The 23,751-nt window shown below is 42.1% G+C and overlaps 1 protein-coding gene across 1 annotated transcript; it reads right to left on the reverse strand.

The window, feature by feature from the left end:
* Positions 1 to 2,730: 2,730 nt before the first annotated feature.
* On the reverse strand, positions 2,731 to 23,428 carry LOC119180938 (Autophagy-related 4b). The gene is made up of 5 exons (XM_037432082.2): positions 22,297 to 23,428; positions 14,186 to 14,604; positions 12,791 to 12,867; positions 11,197 to 11,316; positions 2,731 to 10,546 (listed from the first exon to the last, which is right to left on the reverse strand). Exons 1-5 carry the CDS (start codon positions 23,064 to 23,066, stop codon positions 10,373 to 10,375), a joined length of 1,560 nt encoding a protein of 519 aa, XP_037287979.2. The 5' UTR covers positions 23,067 to 23,428; the 3' UTR covers positions 2,731 to 10,372.
* Between the last annotated feature and the right edge of the window lie 323 nt (positions 23,429 to 23,751).

Raw genomic sequence — 23,751 nt, forward strand, 5'->3', positions numbered from 1 at the left:
GAAGGTAAACGACACATCCAAACATGATAATCATGACACGGAAATCATGTACGGCACCATTTACCTCCACCTTGTAACGTTGTGCTGATTTTCAAGTGACATATATCAACATTTCTCATTCGTGCTTCGCATATCATCAATACCCACTGTACGTGGGAACTGTCATTTTTTTTATAAACACAATTGGAAAATGCAGTGGCAACTTACTACTCCCATCGTCTTCTACGTTTTCTTTTTTTTTTTCGTGGCAGTGCAAACGCTCTCTCTTCAGTGGACATCATTGGTCCGCCTTAATTTAAGGAGGTGTGGTGATGCGACGCCACCTAACGGGTGCGACTTCTTCCGTCACACGTGCTTCTGAGCGCGTTTCCGAGAAGATGCAATACACCTTTTCACAGGAAGGAAAAAAAAAAAAAACACCGCCACGATGGGCTGTGCGCGGGAGTGCAAAGGCTAAGGGCGCAGCGTTGCCAGTGCATTTTCGAGGGGACGCGCCAATTTGCACAGCCCAAGGAGGGCTATGGCGGCGCCCAGGGAGGCGTTTATGAAAAGGTGAATAGGCACCCGGTAATGCAGTTTCCGAGATCTGATGGTAGCGCCAGAACACACAGGCTAGCAAGTAGGTGCAGCAAAACCGAGTCTTCCAATGCGTAGCCTAGCGAGTAGACGCAGCAAAATCGCACTTGCACGTGCATACTATTTTCTTTTTTAGTTGTGAGCAGGGGGGTCACGGCTGATTATGTAAGCGCCCAGGAAGTGTTCTTCGAAAACGTGCCGAAAAGGACACCGACACTTCAGCGTGTCACTGGCCGTAGAGAAAAAGAAGGTGTACGCTCGATCGCGCGCTTTTATCTTGCAGTGGGGAGAATCGTACGCCTTGGCTAGCCTTTGAGTTTCGTCGGAACGATTGTGTTGTAGTTACCGGGCGCACAAAGGTCACTGCAATCGTTGCACAGCCTCCGTTTGCGAAAAGAGCGCGCTTTGCAGACACAGCGACGTAACAACTGAGACGCTTATTCGCGTTAATCTGTACCTATGAGTATGTTTTGTGCGTCTTTTGTGTGAAAGAAACGCGGAGCACGTTTAGATCTGCTTGCAATTTTGCGCGTGGCCTTCCGATTTGTTGCTATTGCGTTCATTGCTTCGCCTATGCGGCAAAGCTGTGACTTTTCACCATAACAGCGTAATCGTGTTAGCCGACAGCCTCAGGCACAAACTTGAACGGCGGGGACAGGTATTGCCATCTGGCGGGCAATATGCGCTGTCAGACAGGTTCGGGCAAATGGTTACGTCACACGTAGAAGCGCACTCTGTTGAGTTTCGGTATTGCGGTTTTTCGCTTATTGAATATTATTTACGAATTTGTCGAGCATTTCAGATATTGGGCGCGTGACAAGAGTGTTTCAGGAACATTACAGCAGCATTATCCTAACCTGGTAAAAAAAAATCGCCAGAGTTAGCCTTGATTGATATGTGGGGTTCAACGTCCCAAAACCACCATATGATTGTGACAGACGCCGTAGTGGAGAGCTCCGGAAACTTCGACCACCTGGGGTTCTTTAGCGTGCACCCAAATCTGGGCACAGGGGCCTAACACATTTCCGCCTCCATCGGAAATGCGGCCGCCGCAGCCGGGTTTCCAGTCCGCGACCTACGGGTCAGCAGCCGAGTACCTCAGTCACTATACCACTGCGGCGGGGTCGGAGTTGGCCTTTAATGCAGCGACAGACAGATCAAAGCCAATTGATATCTAGTAGGCCACCAACAGAAAAAAAAGCATGTTTCCGAGATCTTTGGTGGGCGAAAGCTGGCTGCACTTCTGCTGGCAAGGCGTTGCGGGAGCTTCCACTTCAGCCATTTTTTTTTTAATCCTCCTGGGTTCTATTTTTTCTCGCTGTGGGATGACATGAAAAAAGGCTGTGGTTTCTCTCACTCCTGCTTGAACGCTCGGCAAGCAGCCGCTGGAACACGCAGGCCACGCGCTCGCGTGTTCCCTTTCATAAAAACGGCTGTACATGCACGTGCGTGCATATATAGGGGTGCCCATAGGCGAGAGCAAAGTGGTGCACCCTACCCCATCCACTTCGTTTTTCATCGCGTTCTTATCGTAAGCGATTCAATGGTAGGTGCCCCTGGAAGAGCAGGAAAGACAGCGTCGAAACATCTGGTAACTCCCGAAACACATGTTTCCGTCAGTGTGCCACTGATACATACAATACCGCCTCGTTCTTCTTGAAGTTTTTGCGCCAGCACACGGGGACAAAGATGAAAAACGTCTGTGTGTTTCTCATCTTTGTCCACGTGTGCTCACGCAAGAACATCTAGATATGTTCCAATTAAGCCGAACTGCAATTGTGCTTCAACTTTGTTCGTACACTTTTTAAAAGCAATTTTAAAAAGATCAGGATTCGCCAAAAACATCATGCAGTTTCATTTGATAACGATGTCGCAAACATCAGCACTGGGAAATCATACGAAACGGGAACGCATCATTGAGGTTTTACTTACATGCATACAAAGTAGAGCTCCCGAGGGAGGCTCGAACCGTCTTGTTTGTCACCTCTATCACACCTTGTTTAACCCCGCATTGACTGTAACGAATGCAATTCATGCTGTTCATGTTCATACAAAGGAACAAGAGTGCGCATGACAACCGTTAATTGAAATAAAAATAAAATCTGCAGACTCTTTGCAAAGCATGTACTACTTAAGAAACAACAATCCACAGAGTATTGTCCCTCAGTTTTATTAGTAATTGATTTACTGTATAATGAGCGGTTGCACTAGAAATATATAGAGGCATCTTCATAACATGTGATAAACAATAGACATATTAAGATATTATATATTATTTCTATGATTTAATATCAACACGCACAAGAAAATAGATAAATTGTTTCCTATACGTGTAGCATTGAAAATTACATAATAAAAAGACCGAACAATGAAACCGTTTGCTGCACTTAACATTCCAAGAGACGACGTATTATTCGGGGCGCACTTATTTCTCGAGACTACATCTTTTATTATAGTTTAAAAACGCGCAGTATCGAGTTACAATATTGTGTTCGTAGCGTCCGTAGTGGTGTCAGGTGTGCAAAAGTGCAATGTTTTGCACAGAGCATGTGCACAGAACTTCCGCTCCTGCACAACATGTGATACGCGGTGCTCCTATGTACGCACGAAATGGAGTACTAAGGCTTTCTGTTATCAAGATAGTTGCTACTATTTCATCGCTGAACACACAGGGCATGAGAAACAAGAACATGGACAGTGCATACATGAAATAGACAAAAGCAATGTCAGCATTGGTATCATGTCTTCCCGGAAAGAAGGAAAAAAAGCTCACCATCATAGTGCTCTTTATCTACAATAGCGATTACTTTTTTTAGACTCCTGTTGCTAAGCAACAGGTGCTGGTTATTAGTGTCTTTCATCTTTAGCAGCGTAGCTCTGCCCCCCCCACCTGACCCAGAAATGTGCAACACAGTTCAGTAGAGAACAAGAAAGATAAGGGGTACAAAGGTGTCTAAAATTTTTTTCAGTTACGGCCACAAGAAGCAAGCACATGACGAAGTAATAAAAGTTATATGGGGAGTTGGCTATTACACTTAACTGAGATGCAGAAACATTTAGGGAAATAGACACGGAAGTTAATGAAAAGGCAACCTATGACAAGTAGGAGCCAAAACCACATTTCCTACATTACATGTGCAGTACTTTGCCATGTGTATGACTGGCTTGAACTTATCCACTCGCATAGCATTTTCATCTGCATTATGTAAGTGTAGTGGTCCTACAGTGTTTCTTGCTTCTACAAGAGGCCAGTTATTATCCCAACATGAAAAAAGATTAACACAGTACACTTGAAGACAGAATCAGTGACACTGTTGTTTCCAGTGACATGCCCATTATCACAATCACGTGGCAACAGCAATGTGTATACACGAGGTTCAGACCCTTTATTAATAACAGGTAATGTATCGTAAATACCTCTTTGTACAGCAAAATTACACTTCAGAAGATGTGAAAAATTCCAACTACTTTGCACGGTTCTGTTTGCCACACTGTAATCGTTTTTTTATCACACATAGAAAACCAAAAATACTCGGCTAAAATTGTACACAGCGCTTGGCCTAGAATGTTAATGCAGTAAATGAAACTCTTGATTTCATAAGGCAACACATCGTGTAATGTTACCCTTTATTTCAGGGTACTATAGGAGAGCCTATAACTACAGTTGTAGCTCAGCGGAGGTGAATCGAGAAGCCCTCCACAACACCACGGACACCTTTCCGCAAAAAGGCAGTGACTAGAGCTATATCATTGACAGCAGAAATGAATTGAATCTAGCGATTAGCTCGCGCTTCTTCTGATGAAATATGCAATGATCTGAGCATCTGGAAATTTGCTTCCATCAATCTGCATATCACTACAAATAACACTTGAAAGACGTCCATCATTTCGTGACTTTACATTATCATGTTAAACTAAATGACTCCGAGGCAAAAATATAAAAAGTAGCCACGAATGAAGTCTGCTAATCGATGCTACTCAGTGGAAAAAGATAAATAAAGGAACCACAAAAGGGCATGAAAATGCTTTTACAAGAAGCATAAACTCATGTGCCGGTACAATGTGTGAATTTCTCTAGCTAAGTTCAATCGCTTCCTCACTGTACACTAATAACAGCTGGCTAACTCGGTCCACTAATTTGTAGCAGTTTCCTCCAAACATTTTTATGCCGATATGATCTGTCACTCGAGGTCACGAATAATGAGAGCAGACCATCACTCGGGCAACTGCAAAAAGCACTGATAGATATCACACTGCAAAATAAAGAACCTGGTGGCAAAACATGTAAAGAATAGACTGTTCGAACCATTACATTATCCTGGTACTGCATGTTTGAAGACAATAGCGAGAAAGGAGCACGATAGCCTCTGCACCATACCTGCACTTATATTATGTTAGGGTATTTACGCCGCAATTTTTCTAGAGCCCCATCGTCACTAAAATTATCGCTTTACAAATCCTTAATACGCCCCAAGTTAGAGTACGCAGCATCAGTATGGGATCCAAGCCAAGAAAATCTAATCGCTTCTCTCGAGCTTGTTCAAAATAATTCCGCTCGCTTTATCCTGTCAAACTATAATCGTACTGCCAGCATATCTTCAATGAAAAGCAGCCTTTCCCTTCCCTCTTTATCATCACGCAGGAAACTTTTTCGGTTAACCATGCTACATAAAATATATTATCATTCCTTCCTGCGCAACGAACTCTTACCCCAACCACTATACATTTCCCATCGCATTGACCACCGTCACAAGGTTGGCATTAACTATCATACAAAATCTGCCACTCAGTCATTCTTGCCCCGTTCGTCCCGGGAATGGAACCACCTTCCCGCTGAAATTGCGGGTATCACCGATAACCGACTGTTCCGTGCTGCCTTAGCCAATATTGTATATGCAGAAGTATCTGATGTTTAATCTGTGTTTGTGTGACCACATTGTTGCAATAATACTAATTTGTTTTGTCTTTCCTTTTCCTTTTATGTACACAACGTTTTTTGTAACCATGCTACCTCATGTTATGCCTTTGTTCTGTACCACTCCCCTCTGTAATGCCTCTGGCCCTGAGGGTATAATAAATAAATAAATATTGCAAAACAAAAGAATTTTTATTCAGAATGAGATCAGGTCGTAAAGAACCTCTAGCCTTGGCACAGGAGCTTAAGGTTATGGTGTTTTGGCCATTACAAGTGTTGAAAGGAGGGTCTCAAACTCTTTACACAACATAATTTTTTTTTACATCCTTCACAAGTTTTTACTTGAAACTTTGAAACTTAAGTAATTTCGGCATGCTGCGTATCAAGGGCTCTCAGGTTCCCAGTTCTGAGGCATTGCACAATAATTGCGCATGGTTCGTCTTGAGAACATGCTAATGACCATTCTTCTATGCTTTCATATTCAGGGTGCTGAGTGCTTGGACTCATTTAACACAAGAATGACAAGCCGAAATCAATGTGTCGGCACTCGTTTGAAGTAACATTTGTCAACTGCAGTCAATGGCTACGTTATGAAAATGACAGCAGTGAAGATATTCCCAAGCTAGATCACACCTACAGCAAAGCAAATCCATTTAAATTTAAAAAGTAAGCAATAATAGTAAGGTGGATTTGGCTGAAAGTAAATAGGCTCGACCGGCAATAACAGTCAATAAAACTGCACGTGTGTAGCTCAATCTTTGTTAATTTGCACAGAATGTAAATCTACATGCCTGTGTTTAATTTTTTCTTTTAGTGTAAATGCCTTTGTTCGCTGTATGTCTCTATTTTGTAACGTATTTCATGCCCATTTCTTTTATTTATTTTTTTTTCACTCAATTTTCAGCATTTAAGTGTATGCCATTCCTGTAAAAACCCCAGCTTGTGGTTTGACAGTATTGATAAACAAACAAACAATAAAGCTAAAAATACCCACTATGAAAACCACTACTGCGCTGCAGTTAAATCGTTAGCTTGTATTTCAAAAGGTGCAACAAAATGAGAAAGAATCTAAAAAAACAACAAGACAGCAATTGACAATCTAAGAAATTCGAAATGAAAACAAGTGATCAAGGCGCTTTCAATTACGTAAATTCTGTCTCAAAGATCTTTTCGAGTAAATAATAATGCACTTTCTTCTGGCCGACTGATTTCAATGAATGTAAACAAATTTTGCCACAATCTGATAGATAAAACTGGCTGTATCAACTACAGCTAGCACAGCGGTAAGGTGCACTTTATCTCGATTGCCTCATCTCCAGCTGCTTAGCGAAAAATGTGTAGAGAATTTTAGAATGGCACACGGCAACACTAAGGTCGCGGGTTCGTATCCCGGCTGCGGCGGCTGCATTTCCGATGAAGGCGGAAATGTTGTAGGCTCGTGTGCTCAGGTTTGTGTGCACGTTAAAGAACCCTAGGCGGTCGAAATTTCCGGAGCCTTCCACTACGGCGTCTCTGGTAATCATAGCGTGGTTTTGGGACGTTAAACCCCACATATCAATCAATCAAATCAACATGGCAACACTACAAAATTCCGAATGAGCACTCAAACCAAATTATTGTATTTCTCAACACATAGCCCGCACCTTTAACTTGGTATGCAAAAAAAAAAGCATATAAACCATACACATAACCCGCACTACTTAAGCACTCTGTTTATATTTTTTGATGTGGGTTATACGCAAAAAAAATGCGGCAAGCTTACATGCCACCGGTGCCTTGTATGTGGTCGTCCTGTACCCCAGCAGTTAGAAGCGATGCCATACAATTCTTCCTTCAAACCAAAGATGTTTGGGAGAAAGACTGAAGTAAACATTGATGCCACATCTGAATGTTGCAAAAAGACAAGTCTTTTTTTGTTTCAAGCATCAGCCACACTTTCTTTGTTAGTGGACAACTTCTTGTTCCTGCAGGTGGTACTTTGATTATCATCAAGTATGGCATAATCCACCAGGTTCCTAGAGATTTATAAATTCTTTATAGGATGTCTTCAAGGACCTCTATACAATATTTAACAGCAATACACCCAGAGCTACATATAATGAATCCGGGTATAACAAAATGTCAGTTATAATGAAGTGAAGAACAGTTTTGTCATAGATACAATCTTAAGAATATACGTTTATAAAGAAGTTTCGAATATAACGAAGTATTCTCGTGGTAGGTGATACTTGTTATATAATGAGGTTTGAGTGTACCGTTTTTCAGCATTTCTCAAGCGCCTACAAGAATTGTAACAGCTTAAGAAAAAAAAGGTAAAATTTATCAATATTCAACGAAGAGGTAAAGGTGCTATTGACGACGTTGGCATGTATTTCCATGAGCAGTGAGAAGGGAAAGACATCTTGGCATGGTGTCCCCACCGACAAAATCTTTATTTGTCGGACGAAATGAGGAGTTAGAAGGGACACTACATAGATAGAGAATTTCTCTCACAATAGTAAATTACTCTTTCACAATTCCTAAATCACTGTGCCTGCCACGAGATTATGCTTGGCAAGCGAGAAAACATGCAAAAAGAAAATGTGGATGTCATTGCCCTATTGATGCTCCAGCACCAGACGTCCTGGCGTCACAGGTTTTGAGCACGTCCTAATCAGTAAAAATAGAGTACAGTGTCCTCCGAGAGGGCCATAGACTTCATATAACAAGTAGCACAAAATTTCGTTGAGTCAATGTTGGCATGATATGAAAAACGCACTTAGAAATCGGTGACGTGACGTACTGCGATTTCAACACGAAATTCAAGAATTAAACTTTGACCCTAATTTTCACTTTTATTGATAAACTTAAAATGATCAAATTGACATAAGAATTCTCACAGTACAACTTATCAATGTGAACTTAATCACTGTCCTAAAATTAGAGTCCCTTTTTTACACTAGTGTTTTACATGCCAGAACCATTTGGGAATGTTTAACGTAAGCGCCTAAACCCAAGTTTACAAGGCTATTCTTGCTCGTCGTCCAGGTAATTTAGCACTGTAGCTGACACAAATGCTGAATATCTACAATCACATCACCACACAAATAAGAAACGAGACTCAGAATTTTAATCTGTGTTGGAGGGACCCCCTCAAAAGCAGCATCGACAGAGATCCTGATCTTAACGTGGCGAAAGATGCGAAAGAAAATTGAAAGACAAGGTCTGCATCGGATATCTGCGTCAAACGTGCTTTAACTCCTCGCAACACTCGAGAAATATAAAACTCTCCTAAACATTCGACCAGCTTGTTTTGTCGATTTTAAAAGTAACAATAAAACCTTGAAAATAAAACTTATGAAAAAGTGTTTAGATAAATATTCATTAGAACCAAAAGGTGTGTAAAAATATGCACTGTGACACTTACGATGGCTGAGCAAAGTAGTGAACAAAGGTCTCGCTAATGGCTGCGGTACATAAATGTATGCACTTCACAATGGTGCGATGCATCTGGTGAGCTTACCAAATGACGTCAAAGCTCCCTCTACATAAAAATTCAAAGAACATAAAAAAAAACGTTTCTTGCATCAAAATTGCCTCTTGTAATGTTCCTCTGGATAAAATATGGCATTTGATAACGTTTCTCGAGATTAACATACAATTAATGTGTACCTCTGGAATAACATAGCATTAAATTGTACTTCTTTGTACAGAACAGCATTATATCACCATGGCCATTCTCATGCCTGTAACGAAAGCGGTGCAGATACAACACGTTGCCACACATGCATCCCAGCAAGAATTTTTCAAAGTCCAGTGCATCGCAACAACATACACTATAATTATTTATTTCATGTTACTTTGGTGAAACAAGCATTTATAACTAAAACAACAGACCTTCTAGCAAAGAAACAAACAAAAAGAAGGGGAAACGTATGGTAGGGAAAATTTCATTTATAAACCTATTTTAATGTAACCAACATAAACAATAGAAGTATATAACTAGACGATCGGTAGCTCTCTCTTTACAGTTCCACAGTGCTCTCAAAATAGTGGTGGAACAATACCAGCATACCTTGGCATGTATGCAGCACAGTTACGCAAGCACTGGACCTTACCAGTTCCCTTGCATTATAACAAAAGGCAAATGAACGATGAAATGCTGAAACCAGGTTTCTCCATGATGGTTTCCTTTTTACTGCCGCACTGCAAAATCGTCAACTTGCCTTAACATCAACTGCGCCCCGTCATCTTGGCAAGAGGTAATGCAGTTTCTGCACAGTCTTATGCGGCCACGAAGCTGCAACCCTATTAATAAACACACACCATGTGACCTATGTATGCCGTAATTCCTTTTGACCGTGTAGTGAAACTTCAAAAAGAGTTTCTACTAAAAATCCTGAATAAAAACTTCTTTATACCAGAAAAAGAAGGCGATATAAATAGTGGCGTTGGATTACACAGGTGCTTTTTTTATTGTAGTGTATCCAAAACATAATCCTGGTTAAGAACTCGTGACAATGCCGTTTGGATATCCGAGTAATCACGCATGGTTACACAAAGTGATAACAGTATTAAACAATGTCAAAATGGGTAAAAAAAGTTCGAAATATCATGTCTGGAGGTTATGGAGGCACACATGTACGCAGCATAATACAGTACAACCAGACAATCACATAAGATGTCTAGTGTAATAACAGAAGTTCTTACAAGAAAGTCCTAAATTTTTGTATAATACATGCTATAGAGGGGATAATATTAGATACAGAGGTCACATGATGTGTGGTTTTGTTTTATTGATAGACAAACCCATATTTACGGTCGGCATTTTTTCAGCCGAGATGGCAGCAAAGGAGATGAGCAGGCACTGGGCAAACGATAGAATGTAGTCCAAATCAATGCTCAGAGTATGATGTACTCTTCGGAGTGCCGGTGGTCCAGGCTCTCCCTTGGGCCCTGAAGGTAATGGGCAAAGTTCGTCCCGCCAGCTCCCGATGTGTCCGTGTGATCTGCGCAGCTACCTTCGGACACGAGGAAGACTGGGTACTCGTGCCGCGACTCCGTCGGCACGGCCAACTGAGAGGATTGAGAGAGAGCGAAAAATGGATCGTAACTACGTCGTGCATAACATTAAGACACTGTACTACACTCAAATTTCAATGTAACAAACACGGATATAATGAAATATCACTTATAATGCAATAAATATAATGTTAGGAATATATCTTTATAACAAATTTTCGGGCATAATGAACTTAATTTGAGCTGAGCGGGTAGTTTGTTTGGTTTATGAAGAAATGTGGCATGACTGACTGTGCAACAAGTAGATCATTTTTGTTGTAGTTACAATTATTGGCTGCAAAATATACCATAATTTATTTTAAAACTTCCACTTGCTTTAAATATCTCAACATTGCCATGAAATTGTGCAAATTTCACACACTTATACACAGTCAACGAAGCAAAAGGTTGTACTCCGACTATGTAGATAGTACGCAGGTCTGCTAATGTACATCTTTTTAAACCTGTTTTCACGCATTACTAGTTCAATGCCAAAAAGCTGTAAAAAAAAGGGATATGTGGCACAGCGTCGAGATAGATGCTGGCATGGTCCTATGCTGGACCGAAAATTACGCATAATATATTGCATAAACTTAGGCAAAGGTAATTGTATCTTGAAAAGTGCCAACTTGAGAATACCATCAAGGAAACATAGCTTCACTCACCTGCTTGGCATCCTTTACAAAATGATCAAACTCGTCCTCCGTTTTGCAGTAGAAACCCATGGTGCAGCTTGGATCCATCTTGTAAAAGGACATCTTGCGTGGCCACGAACAGTGAAAGGACTGTGACAGAGAAAAAAAATCCCAATACGAAGCTATGAGGTGCAAGGTTGCAGACATACTACTGTATTCTTGTACATGTGCTCGTGTCTTTCGCGTCCTTCTTGTCTCTGTGTCGTCGTTTTGTTCTCGCGCTATAACTATCGATTAGTTTAGCATTGACGCCAACACGGCCATCAAAAGCAGTGAATGGGAGGCTACTCCCAATTTGAAGGAATGTTTGACATACTAAGTTCAACATCCCAGAAAAACAGCTGACCCGCAGGTCGCGGGATCGAATCCCCGTTGCTGCAGCAGCTGCAATTTCGATCGAGGCAAAAATGCTGTAAGCCTGTGGGCTCAGATTTGAGTGCACGTTAAAGAACCCTAGGTGGTCGAAAATTCCGGAGCCCTTCGCTACGGTGTCTCTCATAATCATATGGTGGTTTTAGGACATTATAGCTCACATGTCATATCATCTCAGAGAAACAGTGACATAATCGGAGATACCACAGTTCGAATTGCAGAATTTATTATTCACAATGATAACTCGGATCATGTTTTTTTTTCAAGCTGCTCTTACTGCTTTTGTGTGTTGTTTGCAGTGAGCTGGAAGTTGATTTTGCTTTGACTATACAACTTGGACTTGTATCGCACAGGCTAAACTATAAATGTTTATGATTAAATGTTCTCTGCCCTTGTAGGCACTTTAGGAAGGGTAACCGCTTGTACCACCAGCACCGTTGGACCACTGGTGACCATAGCAGCCTTGTAAGAGGCTTTGGAAAATGTCTAATTCATTATTAGTAGAAAGCTAGGCACCACGTAAGTTTGTGAAATCTATTTAAACACAATTGAGCTAACTATTGGCCCATAATGGGTAGAGCGAAACACAAAATAGGGGCTAAAGAGGGTAACTGAAACACCCGCCACGATGGTCCAGTGGTTGCGGTGCTCGACTGCTCACCCACAGGTTGCGGAACGGGATCCCAGCAGCGGCCACCACTCTTTTGATGAAAGCAAAACTGCTCATGACCCATGTAATTAGATTTAGATGCATGTTACCATGCAGTCGAAATTTCCGGAGCCTTCCACTACGGCGCCTCCTAATCATGTCGTGGTTTTGGGACGTTAAACCCAGTCGATCATTATTATAAAAGGTAATCAAATCTTTCTGAAGTTTTTGATGTGTAGAAAGCTCCCGGACTAGTTGAGATACAAAGGCTCATTATAACAGTGATGTGTACACGTTAACCTCGTTTCCAACAAATCCTTCTTTGAGCTCTTCCTCATCATAGTTCACTTATTCCTTTTACTGGTGTGAGCTAATGGACGTTTCAAACAATTCAATGAAATTTTCCATCTCTCGATGTTCCGATTGACAAGAGTCAATCCCATCTGAGTTTAACTGCATCCAACCGTATAACTGGTTCACAAAGGTTACAATACAGAGTGCACATGAAACTCAGTGTTAAAGAATATGCAAGGTTTTACGTACATCTAGGGAAAAATCGCATGTGCCTACATCCACTGCTTCTTGAACATAGTGAGGGTCCAGGTAGATCACCTTTTCACCTGAAATAATGCAAAAAAAATTCATGTTTTGATAAGCAGCAACATTATACTTATGTCTTCAAAGAGTCAAACCTAAACCCCCTTGCTTAGCACTAAGGGGCAGTGCCATCGCTTTTGAAGCAGTACAGCGAGTGCCTCGCCAGCATCCCCTCCCCCGATAACCAGAGATCTTTAATCGCACCAGATGCGAAACTGCGCTGCCAAATCCATATGTGCCGATGAAGAAGCTTTTGAAGGGCAGCAAACTGATGCGCCCAACTGGGAGTGATGAAATAAATAGCCGCACACTGTGCCTAATCACTGAAGTCTTGGCTATCAGTGTTCAAGTTGTCATAACAAGAACTAGGAAAAGTATTTTTGGGAGAAGACAAGGAGTATTATGGCTGCATTATTTTCTATTATTTGTAAGCTACAAACAAACACACTGCTCCCTTCGTAAATGTGGCACTGCTTGCAGGCTCCAGCTACACTATGCCAAAATGCCATTTACTAGGCGGTTTTTACATCTACAGGTGGCATCACAAAGAGCAAACCTCTATAATTCTCGCCAATGGTGTACCTTAATTATGAAACATGTGCCTATAAACCCCCCGAGAACGATTGGTAGTTATGGCGCTCCAACGTTGACACAATAGTTGCGGCATCGAATCCTGGCCATGGAGGCAACATTCAGATGAAGGTGAAATGCTAGAGGTTCGTGCACCTAGATTTAGGTGCAGCTTAAGAAAACCTGAGCTGGTCGAAATTTCTGGAGCCCTTCAGTGACGTGTCTCTCGTAACCATATTGTGGTTTTAGGACGCAAAACCTCAGCGATCACCAAAGCAGTAGTCTTCGATGCCTTATCAAATAAATGCAAACATTGACAGTCGGCGGCATCGGTATGAGTGATGCAAAGCATCATTATCACAGAACATTACCATGACAGAACAGACTGCCAAAAATTTGTGACGTTATCATGAAATTACAAATAGCCCGAATGGGACGTTATAATGACACGACATTATCGCACGACGTCACCGCTTGGTCAATGTTAGGCCAATCACGAAAGCTGTGCAATACCGCATTAAGTGTATACAGCTCTCGAAGAGGGGCATGAAAGGATTTATTAACACAAGAAAAAAAGAAACCCTCATCCTTTCACCTTCAATTTGTTTTGGGCGAATGCATGAGACTCTGCGAGTATTTATATTCTACGCGTTTGACAACTTGTATGATTAAAAAACTCTGTGCATAACTGACTGTGGCATGCAAGTGCTGAGACTGCTTCAGCACTCCTCACATTCTTTTTTTTTTCCTCTCATTCCAACACGAACATACCCTGCCATCCTAGAAAGTAGAGCGAGTGGCGCGGTCGGCCTCCTATGACACCTATGCAGTTGGGGTGTGAAAGCATGCCCTTGATGCACGGGATGTATGTGGTGTTCAGCTGTTCACCACCCAGGCGCACGGGCACTAGGATGATGAGAGAGCGCCACAGCGGCGTCCCATTGGACCTGGTGCCCCTGCACAAGGTCCGCACGTCCTCCAGGTAGATGGTGCAGTCCTGGGCGACATAGATGCGCAGGTCTGACAGCCGCTGATCCGTCTGGCAGGCACCCTTCAGGGCCTCCTTGAGGATGTACGCGGCGCTGGATGGACCGTACCAGTCGCCCGCCTGTTTGCCGCTCTCGTAGCCCATCTGCACTAGCTTGTGCAGCGAGAAGGGGCTCGTGTCGGCCATCTGGTCACCAAACCACCTGTTCAAAGTGCACAAACCATCATCACAAGGACTTTTGGAAACGTAAAACGAAAATTATTTTGCAGCTTAATCTTCTTACTGAGAAATTGTCATATGACACAAAACCATTATTTCTAACTGCATCTCTTAACTAGCAGATGGCAACAGTAGTCGACACTAGCCAGCATAAGCCATAATTTTATTTTATTTTATTCTATTTAGTTCTACATAATGCAGCCTCAATGAGGCTATTGCAGGGGCGGGAAAAAACAAAAACAACAAGAACAAATGAACATTAATGAGCAGGCTTCCAAAAATTCTTGAAGTGAAGTCTTTCACCCACACGTCAGTGTGGGTGAAAGAAGTTGCAATGTTAAGGGCATGCTCATGTCTCGTAAACAAAGGTCTGGAAATTTTGAGATATGACACCCTATACAGACTAACATTGTTAAAACCATAGTCAAAAGTCAATGGGCATGAATGTCTGGTGAATGACATAACTGTCGTGGAAAAGTTAATATTCATTTGCCAAGATTTGGACCACCTACAACAATCGTAAAATGAATCGTTGAAAATAACATGATCCAGTGGCGCTTTAACAGCATGATAGAGGACGCAGTCATCTGCGAAAAGGCATATTTTCACAGAAGCCTGCAAAGAGAGGTCATTCATGTAAAGTAGGAATAAGAGGGGTCCTAACACAGAACCCTGGGGAACTCCTGATGAAACCGGAATCGAAGGTGAGGTAGTAAAATTGAAGCAACCATATTGTGAATGCTGCAAAAGAAAGTCGGATATCCAACCAACCAATGATGCATTTTTCAGTATGACAAACAATTTGTACAATAGTTTAGGATGAGATACAGTGTCAGAGGCCTTGGTAAAATCGATAAATATGGTATAAACATGGTCACCTATGTCTAAAGAGCTGCTGATGTCACGAACAAATTCTGTCAGTTGAGTAATGGTGCTAAAACCACGTCTGAAGCCATGCTGAAAAAGTGCCCAAAATATTATTCGTTTCAAGGAATTCCATGATATGTTTGAAAATAATATGTTCTAGCATTTTACAAGAATGTGGTGTTAAAGAGATGGATCTATAATTGTTTAATAATTTAACATTACCTGATTTAAATAAGGGAAAGATGGAAGCACATTTACATCAGAATAGAAGTGTCGCTGACGAAAGAGATTTCTTAAAAATAATTGTAAGATATCTGCTACACCAAAGAGCGTATCTAACTAGGAAAGCTGTCGGGATGCCATCGAGACCGCATGGTTTTTTTGGTGTCCAAGTTTAAAATTAGATTGAGTACGCCCTCAAGTGACACTGACACATTGTCAATTCCAGGACGAAATTCAAAATGAAAAGCAGGAATGTCCGAGCTGTCAGTGGCACAGACTGAGTGGAAGTAGGTGTTAAAGGCTGAAGCGATTATCTCTGGATCAGAAACTGCAACATTGTTAATTGTCATTGTGTGCGATGAAGAACCAGATGGTAGAATAGCCTTCCAGAATTTACGGGGATTCGCTTTCATTAGCATCGGCAAGGTCACTTTGTAATAATGTTCTTTAGCAGCCTCCATTTTAGCAGACAGTTCTTTTTTCGCGCTAATGAACTGTTGAAGCTTTGTCGAGTCACCAGAGCACTTTGATCGACATAGTCTGGCCACACGATATGACAAATGTAAGATATCCCTAGTCATCCAGAATAGGTCAGTGTTAGTTTTCTTTGTTTTCAGAAGAATAAAACTATTGATACACTCACTGACAAGGCTTTCTTTTGAAAAAAAAAAAGATAATGTATTGACATCACTGGTTGTGCTTTTCAGCTCAAATTATTGAAAAGAGTCGTAAAGGGTAATGGTAATTGCTTGATCATCAGTGCAATTAAAATCACAAAACATGCAGTAAGTGTAACGGCATTTTGGGACGACACCAGGAACTGAGAACAATACAGCATTATGATCGGATGTGCCATCAATATTATCCCATTCAAAACCAGACATAGCTAAGGATGTAGTGAGGAAAACCAGATCAAAGACAGCACCATTATGAGTTGATTGCTTAACGACTTGGTGAAGGCCACATGACAACGAAATGTTGAGTAGCTCTCTTCCAATGGATACTTCGTGTCCAGTGACTGTCATAGACAACCATTAAAATCACCCATGCAAATAAGGTTAGATGTTGAAGTAACGTAACTTTGGATAAATTGGTTGATGTTGTGTAAATGTTCGATATCAGAACCATGCGGGCAGTAAACCAGCTGTTGCTGAATTAAGCCAACTGTTGCCTACAATAGAAGTTATTTATCCAGAACTAGTCTACATTAGCAGCAGTTTAGCTAAAACTTATACTGCTGTCACATGGTGCACATGATTAGGTTCTATCCAAACAGAATTTAAAAACACTGATCGGCTTTTTGAAGCAGTTTGCTTAAAAGAGCCAATCACAAGCTCGAAATTCGATACGTATCAGGCACAGCTGTGATCAAAAGTGACTGTGCGACACTGGTATTAGCCAATGCAAGCCATTTTTAGCCAACACCAGTCCATACTACAATGGTAAGTCGCTTACAGTTTTAGTAAATTATTCTAGAACACTAGAGCTTTAGTGGACTATTTTCAGTGCCAAACGTGTTCATTCTGCCTTCGTGCTGTGGCAAACACACACGCTTTCCCAAAGAATGCTTGAATATTAAAGGGGTTGCGCAATATTCAATCTATATTTTGTAACACTCGTTTGAAATTCTAGCATTCTTGTGCTCCTAAAATGACAATGCTAAAATGACACTGGCCGCCATAAGTACTAACATGATGATGGCGTCTTAAGACACTTGTTATTAACTTTTACTTGTGCTAATACACTTATAAAACAGCTAGGGCGTAACAAAAAATATTACATCAATTTTTCAGCTCACAGTCTAAAAGTTACTGCATTCTGACCCCGGTGGAGGAAAGTCGGTGGTGTCTGAACGACGCCCACACCAGCTTGTTGCAGTTTCTATCAGATAGTGCGCTCATCTGGACCACATTGGTTCAGGGCACAATGCAGCAGCTCGGAAAGGCTGGCATATGATGCTTCAGCCCGCGAAAGTCAGATGGTGGACACAGTTTATTTGCCCGAATTCTTAACGGCGCCACAATTAAAATGGTATCACCCTTTGAACCATACCAAACATATCTCAGCAGGCTTCGCTGAATTGCCATCTTTTGCCAACGACATAGACTTTTGATTGGCTGAATAAGTTGATAAGGGCTGAAGACTTGAGGGAAACACAGGCTGGGAAATTGAATTATGCTTTTAAAGCCATTAAATGGAACTGGAGGATGAAACAAATCAAAGCATATAATTGAATGAATGACCAGTATTCCAAGGACACATACAGTTGAAAAGCTTCTGAAAACGTTTCACGACCCCCTTAAATATAACATGAGCTGAAGTGCCATTGCACAATGCATAATTGACAGGCAGGCGGTGGCGCCTTTGAGTTCTTGCACCAGCTCATCACACTGGCGTGAATTATGACATATGTTACGCCCTATTCACTTTTTCATCACTAAAAGTTGACTACATTGAATTCTTACAAAGCTGCATAGTTAAAATTTACAGCTTTCTTTTACTCGGCCACAATAAAGGGTATGGCATAGAGAGACCAGCACTGGTGTAAAACGTTAGCTTCAAATAACGGGGTATATTAAAATTGTGAAGTTTTCACATTGAATCTAGTATGATTACTCATGAACTTGGTATATAAAATTTAAAAACAAATATTTAAGGAAAGTAAAAGGTTCTGTGGAAGATGAACCACAGTACAACTACTATGCTGTGGATGTAACTGATCTACAACATGGTTTGACAAACCTGGTCTGCAAGTAAGTGCGTGAATATTTCCTCATTCATGTTGCAGTTCCAAAATGCAATGTTTCCATTCTTTCAAATGGGTTCTATTCATTAATAGAGCATATTAACATACCATTCCTACCTGCTTCCTTTTCATCAAGCCCAGGGGCTTGATGAAGCTAACAAACAAAAAGAACAAAAAACACTGACAGCAGGAGTTGTTCTCCACATGGCCCAACAACGGTGACGCGAACAGCTGACACAAGTGTTTTGTTTGGCGAATACAGGAAGCACCTGTAATCTCCTGCCTTCTCAGGGTGGTCACGGCAGATAATGGCTCGTTCTTCCTAGAATGCACGGCAAGACAAAAACCACTCGATGACAAGCCTATTGCTGTGGTCTATATCTGAAGATAGTTGAGGTACAGATGCTTTGATGTACTGTATAGACCAGTACATCCAAGATTTACAGTGGGGCGGAGGAATTTGGAGCATTAAATTCATTGCAGACAATGTTAACCAGATTTTTGACACACTGAGGACGTTGGCAGGGTTGTCAAACAGAGGTAAACGGTAGTTTTTGTGGCTTACTTTTTAAAAAAAAATTTACAATCGGGACATGTTAGTGGTATGAGAGTCCTAACTGCAATTAATGGCATGTGTTATTATACAGAGCTTGCAAAAACCATGAGAGCAACACTAAATAAATGAACTTTATATTTAGGCTATATTTACATTTCTTGATTGATTTGTGGGGTTTAACGTCCCAAAATCACCATTTGATTATGAGAGACGCCGTAGTGGAGGGCTCCGGAAATTTTGACCACCTGGGGTTCTTTAACGTGCACCCAAATCTGAGTACACGGGCCTACAACATTTCTGCCTCCATCGGAAATGCAGCCGCCGCAGCTGGGAATCGAACCCGCGACCTGAGGGTCAGCAGCCGAGTACCTTACCCACTAGACCACCGCGGCGGGGCTATATTTACATTTCTTGCCCGCAATTCAGTTACCGAATTCAGTCTTCGGCACTTAGAGTAAAATTTGGTGTTCCTTTACCGATAAACAGCCATGTGGACTCTTAACGGACTGTAAAAATACATAGCCTGGAGTTGCAGCAAGCAGCTACCTAGCTTTTACTTTTTTTTGCGCTTCTTGTTATAGTAAGAAAACATTTTCTTGGTACTGTACTAGCATATTTGACTAACACAACTTCATTTACTTTTATGAAAAATGGCTTCAAGTTGAGTCAATGATAGCTTGGAGCTTGAATAATGTAGATGTCACAATTGAAGGTGAAAAAAAAAAATTATGCAGCAACACAGTACCAGCTTCCACGATTGTAGCGTGTCCTAGGACTGTGTCTTGAATCAATCATGTTCAATCTAAATAAATAACAAAATTACCAGAAAAGTTGATAAGGTGAAAGAATGAAGTGACTGAACACTAATATGGCCCCTAATATTAAATTTGTGTAGTACTACCATACTCAACCACTGATTACAGAAAAATCAACACTTTCATTTTATTTCTATGCAAACAAAAATGCAGTTGGGTAATGTTTCTTGGAACTAGCACACAACGATTTCAGCTTTTAATCTCGTTTTTTTTTTTTTAATATAACCAAAGCATGGTTTAATCTGTGCGTGGGCTCACGTGTCACTACAGCTGGCTGTCACTAACATGAAGTGATGTAGCATTTCCTTTTCATAATTTTCTGACAGTGTTACAATTGTAAAAACTTGTATAACATAGCGGTACTTCCATGCACTTCGTTGAACGAGCTAATTTAGCCAAAATACCTTAAGCATCAATGAGCAAGAATGAGCACCAATGGCTAACATCAGGAGTACACTCAAACCCCAGATATAATGAAGCTGGATATAACGAAGTATTGGTTATAATGAAGTAAACAAAAAATAGTCTTACAATAAATATAGTGTTTGGAACAGGCCTTCACAACAAATTTTTGGATATCACGAACTTATTTTCATGTAAGATGCAACTTTGTTATAATGAGGTTTAAGTGTGGTTGTTTATGCACACTCCATTGTTAAATGAATCTTGTAAGCAGTTTGTAAAAGATGGGAGAGAAAGAGACAAGTAGGCTCGAGGACAAGCATTCATCTCATATACTTCTTCTCTTAGTATCCATTTCCTTTGTCTTATTTATCTTGCTCATAGATAACAAACTGTACACTTCTTTTGCGTCAAAAGTTTAGCAGTACACAACAGTGTTGCAAGTATTGAACACGGTGCTTGCGTGTACGAGCAAAGCACACACACGTACGTCATAACTATATGAGCAGCTGCGTGCTGCACTATCACACTTCCTGAACAGGAGCACTCTATTATGACTTCGCGAGTTTCTTCCAGAAACATGCCTCTAAACAAAAGCCAGTACACCAAGTCAGAGCCTGTTGTAATGCATAGTCACTAGAACATGTTAATGAAGTGCCACAACTAATAAAGACACGAGGCAGGAAGGAACAGTGTATAGCATTGTGCATGCCCCATTGCGGTGGTCTAGTGGCTAAGGTACTCGGCTGTGGACCCGCAGGTCGCGGGATCAAATCCCAGCTGCGGCGGCTGTATTTCCGATGGAGGCGGAAATGTTGTAGGCCTGTGTGCTCAGATTTGGGTGCACGTTAAGAATCCCAGGTGGCCAAAATTTCCGGAGCCCTCCACTACAGCGTCTTTCATAATCATATGGTGGTTTTGGGACGTTAAACCCCATGTATCAATAAATCAGAATTGTGGATTTCTTCTTTTCGTGCGACCCCATCACAATGTTCAGCTAGGAGCAACTCTTCCAAATGTCACTTTTTAATGAACACCGAGAGGTTGGTACAGCGCATCGATAAAACGTCAGGCTTGCATGGAACACGTGGCACGGCCACAGCGAAAGCCGGAAGAGCAGCGTTCCGCGAGTCCATTGTTAACGCCCTTGGGGTGAATAAGGCAAATACAGCTGCAAGGTATCCATTATGCCAAACATTATAATTATTCGAAGGTTACCCACTACGCTACTATCTACAATTGTGCAGAGTAGTACAAGTACCACTATGCGTCTATAACACATTATACTTTGTTAATGCTGTAGCTTAAGATTTATGGCTGAGCTCTTTGTAACGGGTGAGAAGCTTTAAACCACACACTCGTAATTCAATTCGCCTCATGTGACGCTTGGTCATTATTTTACTCTTCAAACATGCTACGATAAACTTGTTAACATGATTCTTTGCAAGAAATGATGCCAGTATAAGGTCTTCTTGTGAAAGAGTTTCAAGCAGTATTGTGACCACGTGGAAGAATATTTGGCTGCCATGCAGAGGGCCCATGTTCCAGTACCGGTCATTTCCGATTTCTTCTTTTTTGTTGTTGTTGTTCCTGTGTGTGACTGTGGTTACAGAAAATAGTGGCAGTCAACCATGCCATCAAAATCGGCTGTTTTTATGGTCTCGCAGCAGCTCTTGCTTAATGATGTGCAGTACAGTATTGCAGGTATGAACACAACAGACATACACACGAAGTGGCACACCAAACATGAAACAGAAGAAATTTTGATGGTTTGATACGCCCGTGAGGCTGTTGTAGAAAGCACGTAAGCCGCTTTTGGCGACATCAAACGGCACTCTAGCAAGCAAGTGCACATAAAAAAACCTCGATACAGCGAATCGGATCGACACGAAATACTCGGTAAAACGAATCAGGTGCCAATTCAATGCACAACGCACACCAACGTGTCGAAGAGACACACCAACACACAGTGAAATAGCAGAGCAAAATAATCGCATCACATCGCTGCGGAACCGATTCGGAATAACCAGCCTTCACGGGCAAAGCTTTCGGAGCGCGCGAACTGACCTGACGACCTGACGGTGGACGTAGTCGGAAGCCTCGGTCTGGTTCCTGCGGTAGCGCCACTGACGGCCCAGTACGTGCGTCACGACGGCTTGCGCGAGCATCATCTGGCTACTGCGAAGCATGCAACCCCAACCGCAGTCGGACGTGATGTCCGTGCCCGGGATGGGCGGGAACTCGCGCCTGTACGTGAACCACAGGCGGCTCGAGAAGTCCTCCAGAAAGAGTTCGTAGCTCGCGAGCCTGCCGTCGTCTTCCTGCGTCACCGCCGCCTGGCCCCTGGTCGTCCTAGACCCGTGCGCCACGGGGCTCCGGGGTTTCTGCGAGGCCACGGACGACCAGAGGGGTGCGGAACGCTTCGTCTGTATCTTTCGGTGGTACATGATCCCCAAAAGCCAGATGGCCTCTTCGTCGCTGAAGTTGGCCTTCTTGCGCATCGTCCAGCCGTAGCGAACGTTGTTCCACACCGACATCAACTTAGTCTTGACCTTTTCTGGCGACGGCGGACGCTGTTCTGAAGCTGCGGCCGCGGACCCCGGTGCCGGTATCGAAGCGCTGAACAACGACCCGAACGAAGACGACAGCGAAGACGAGATAGACTGCTGTCGCTCGTCCTCGACGAACCTCAGGTCGTCAGAGGAGCTGGTGCGCCGATGTCGTACGACGATCTGGTTGGAGTTGGGCGCGTGGTCGCAGAACGGGAACATCGGCGGTAAGTTGGGCGCCGTGGTCTGTGCCGTGCGCCTGGCGAGTACGTCGGCACCGTTAAACATGGTTGTTCAATCGGCGCGCCGACGCCGATAACGGGAAAACAACGAAACCCCAGCTATAAGTCGATCGCACGAACACCGAGCTCGGGCAAGGCGCTGCCTTGTCTGGGGTGTGACATATCAGCAGGTTGACACGAAACACCAACAGCTAAGGTCGGTCAACGAGAATTTCTCGCCTCGTATCTTGTCTAGTAAACAATATTCAACCTAGGCTCGCTAATTTACACGAAAGTGACTTCGCGGCTCGTAACACGGCTTCCGTTAACTTTGCCCCATTGCCGAAAGTAAGAACACTGTACCGAAAGCAGCTTTCACGGAGCTGCTTTTTCAATAAACAAAACAAAACATCTTACGCTAGCCTCTTGTGATTGTTAGGCGTTACCGTTGTATGTCTTTCATAAAGCAGCTTGTCACATAGGTGACACTAGTAGCTAGTCAGGCTTTGTTTTTTTTTTTTAAGTTGTAAAAAATGTGCATTAACAACTCTGCAAGAATGACCAAACCAATATGCATCGCCTGCGTTTAATCACAAAAATGTACTGCATTGCTGCAATTTTTTTATATCAGCGTGCGATATATAAAGCAGTTCAGCATGTCTTATCACCATTAGAAAACTATATGTTATCACTGGCTGGAAGTAAATAGCAAACGTAAATCACAATTTACGACTTTTTTCTCAATGCTTGCA

This window comes from Rhipicephalus microplus, chromosome 10 (assembly GCF_043290135.1).
Source record: "Rhipicephalus microplus isolate Deutch F79 chromosome 10, USDA_Rmic, whole genome shotgun sequence".
Taxonomy (NCBI): Eukaryota; Metazoa; Arthropoda; class Arachnida; order Ixodida; family Ixodidae; genus Rhipicephalus; species Rhipicephalus microplus.

Excerpts from the sequence above, each read along its gene's own strand:
- LOC119180938 (XM_037432082.2), bottom strand. The coding sequence starts at position 23,066 with ATGTTTAACGGTGCCGACGTACTCGCCAGGCGCACGGCACAGACCACG. Across the intron at positions 14,605-22,296 it reads GTCCACCGTCAGGTCGTCAG|GTGGTTTGGTGACCAGATGG; the intron begins GTCAGTTCGCGC and ends CACTTTGAACAG. Across the intron at positions 10,547-11,196 it reads TTGTAAAGGATGCCAAGCAG|TTGGCCGTGCCGACGGAGTC; the intron begins GTGAGTGAAGCT and ends CAATCCTCTCAG.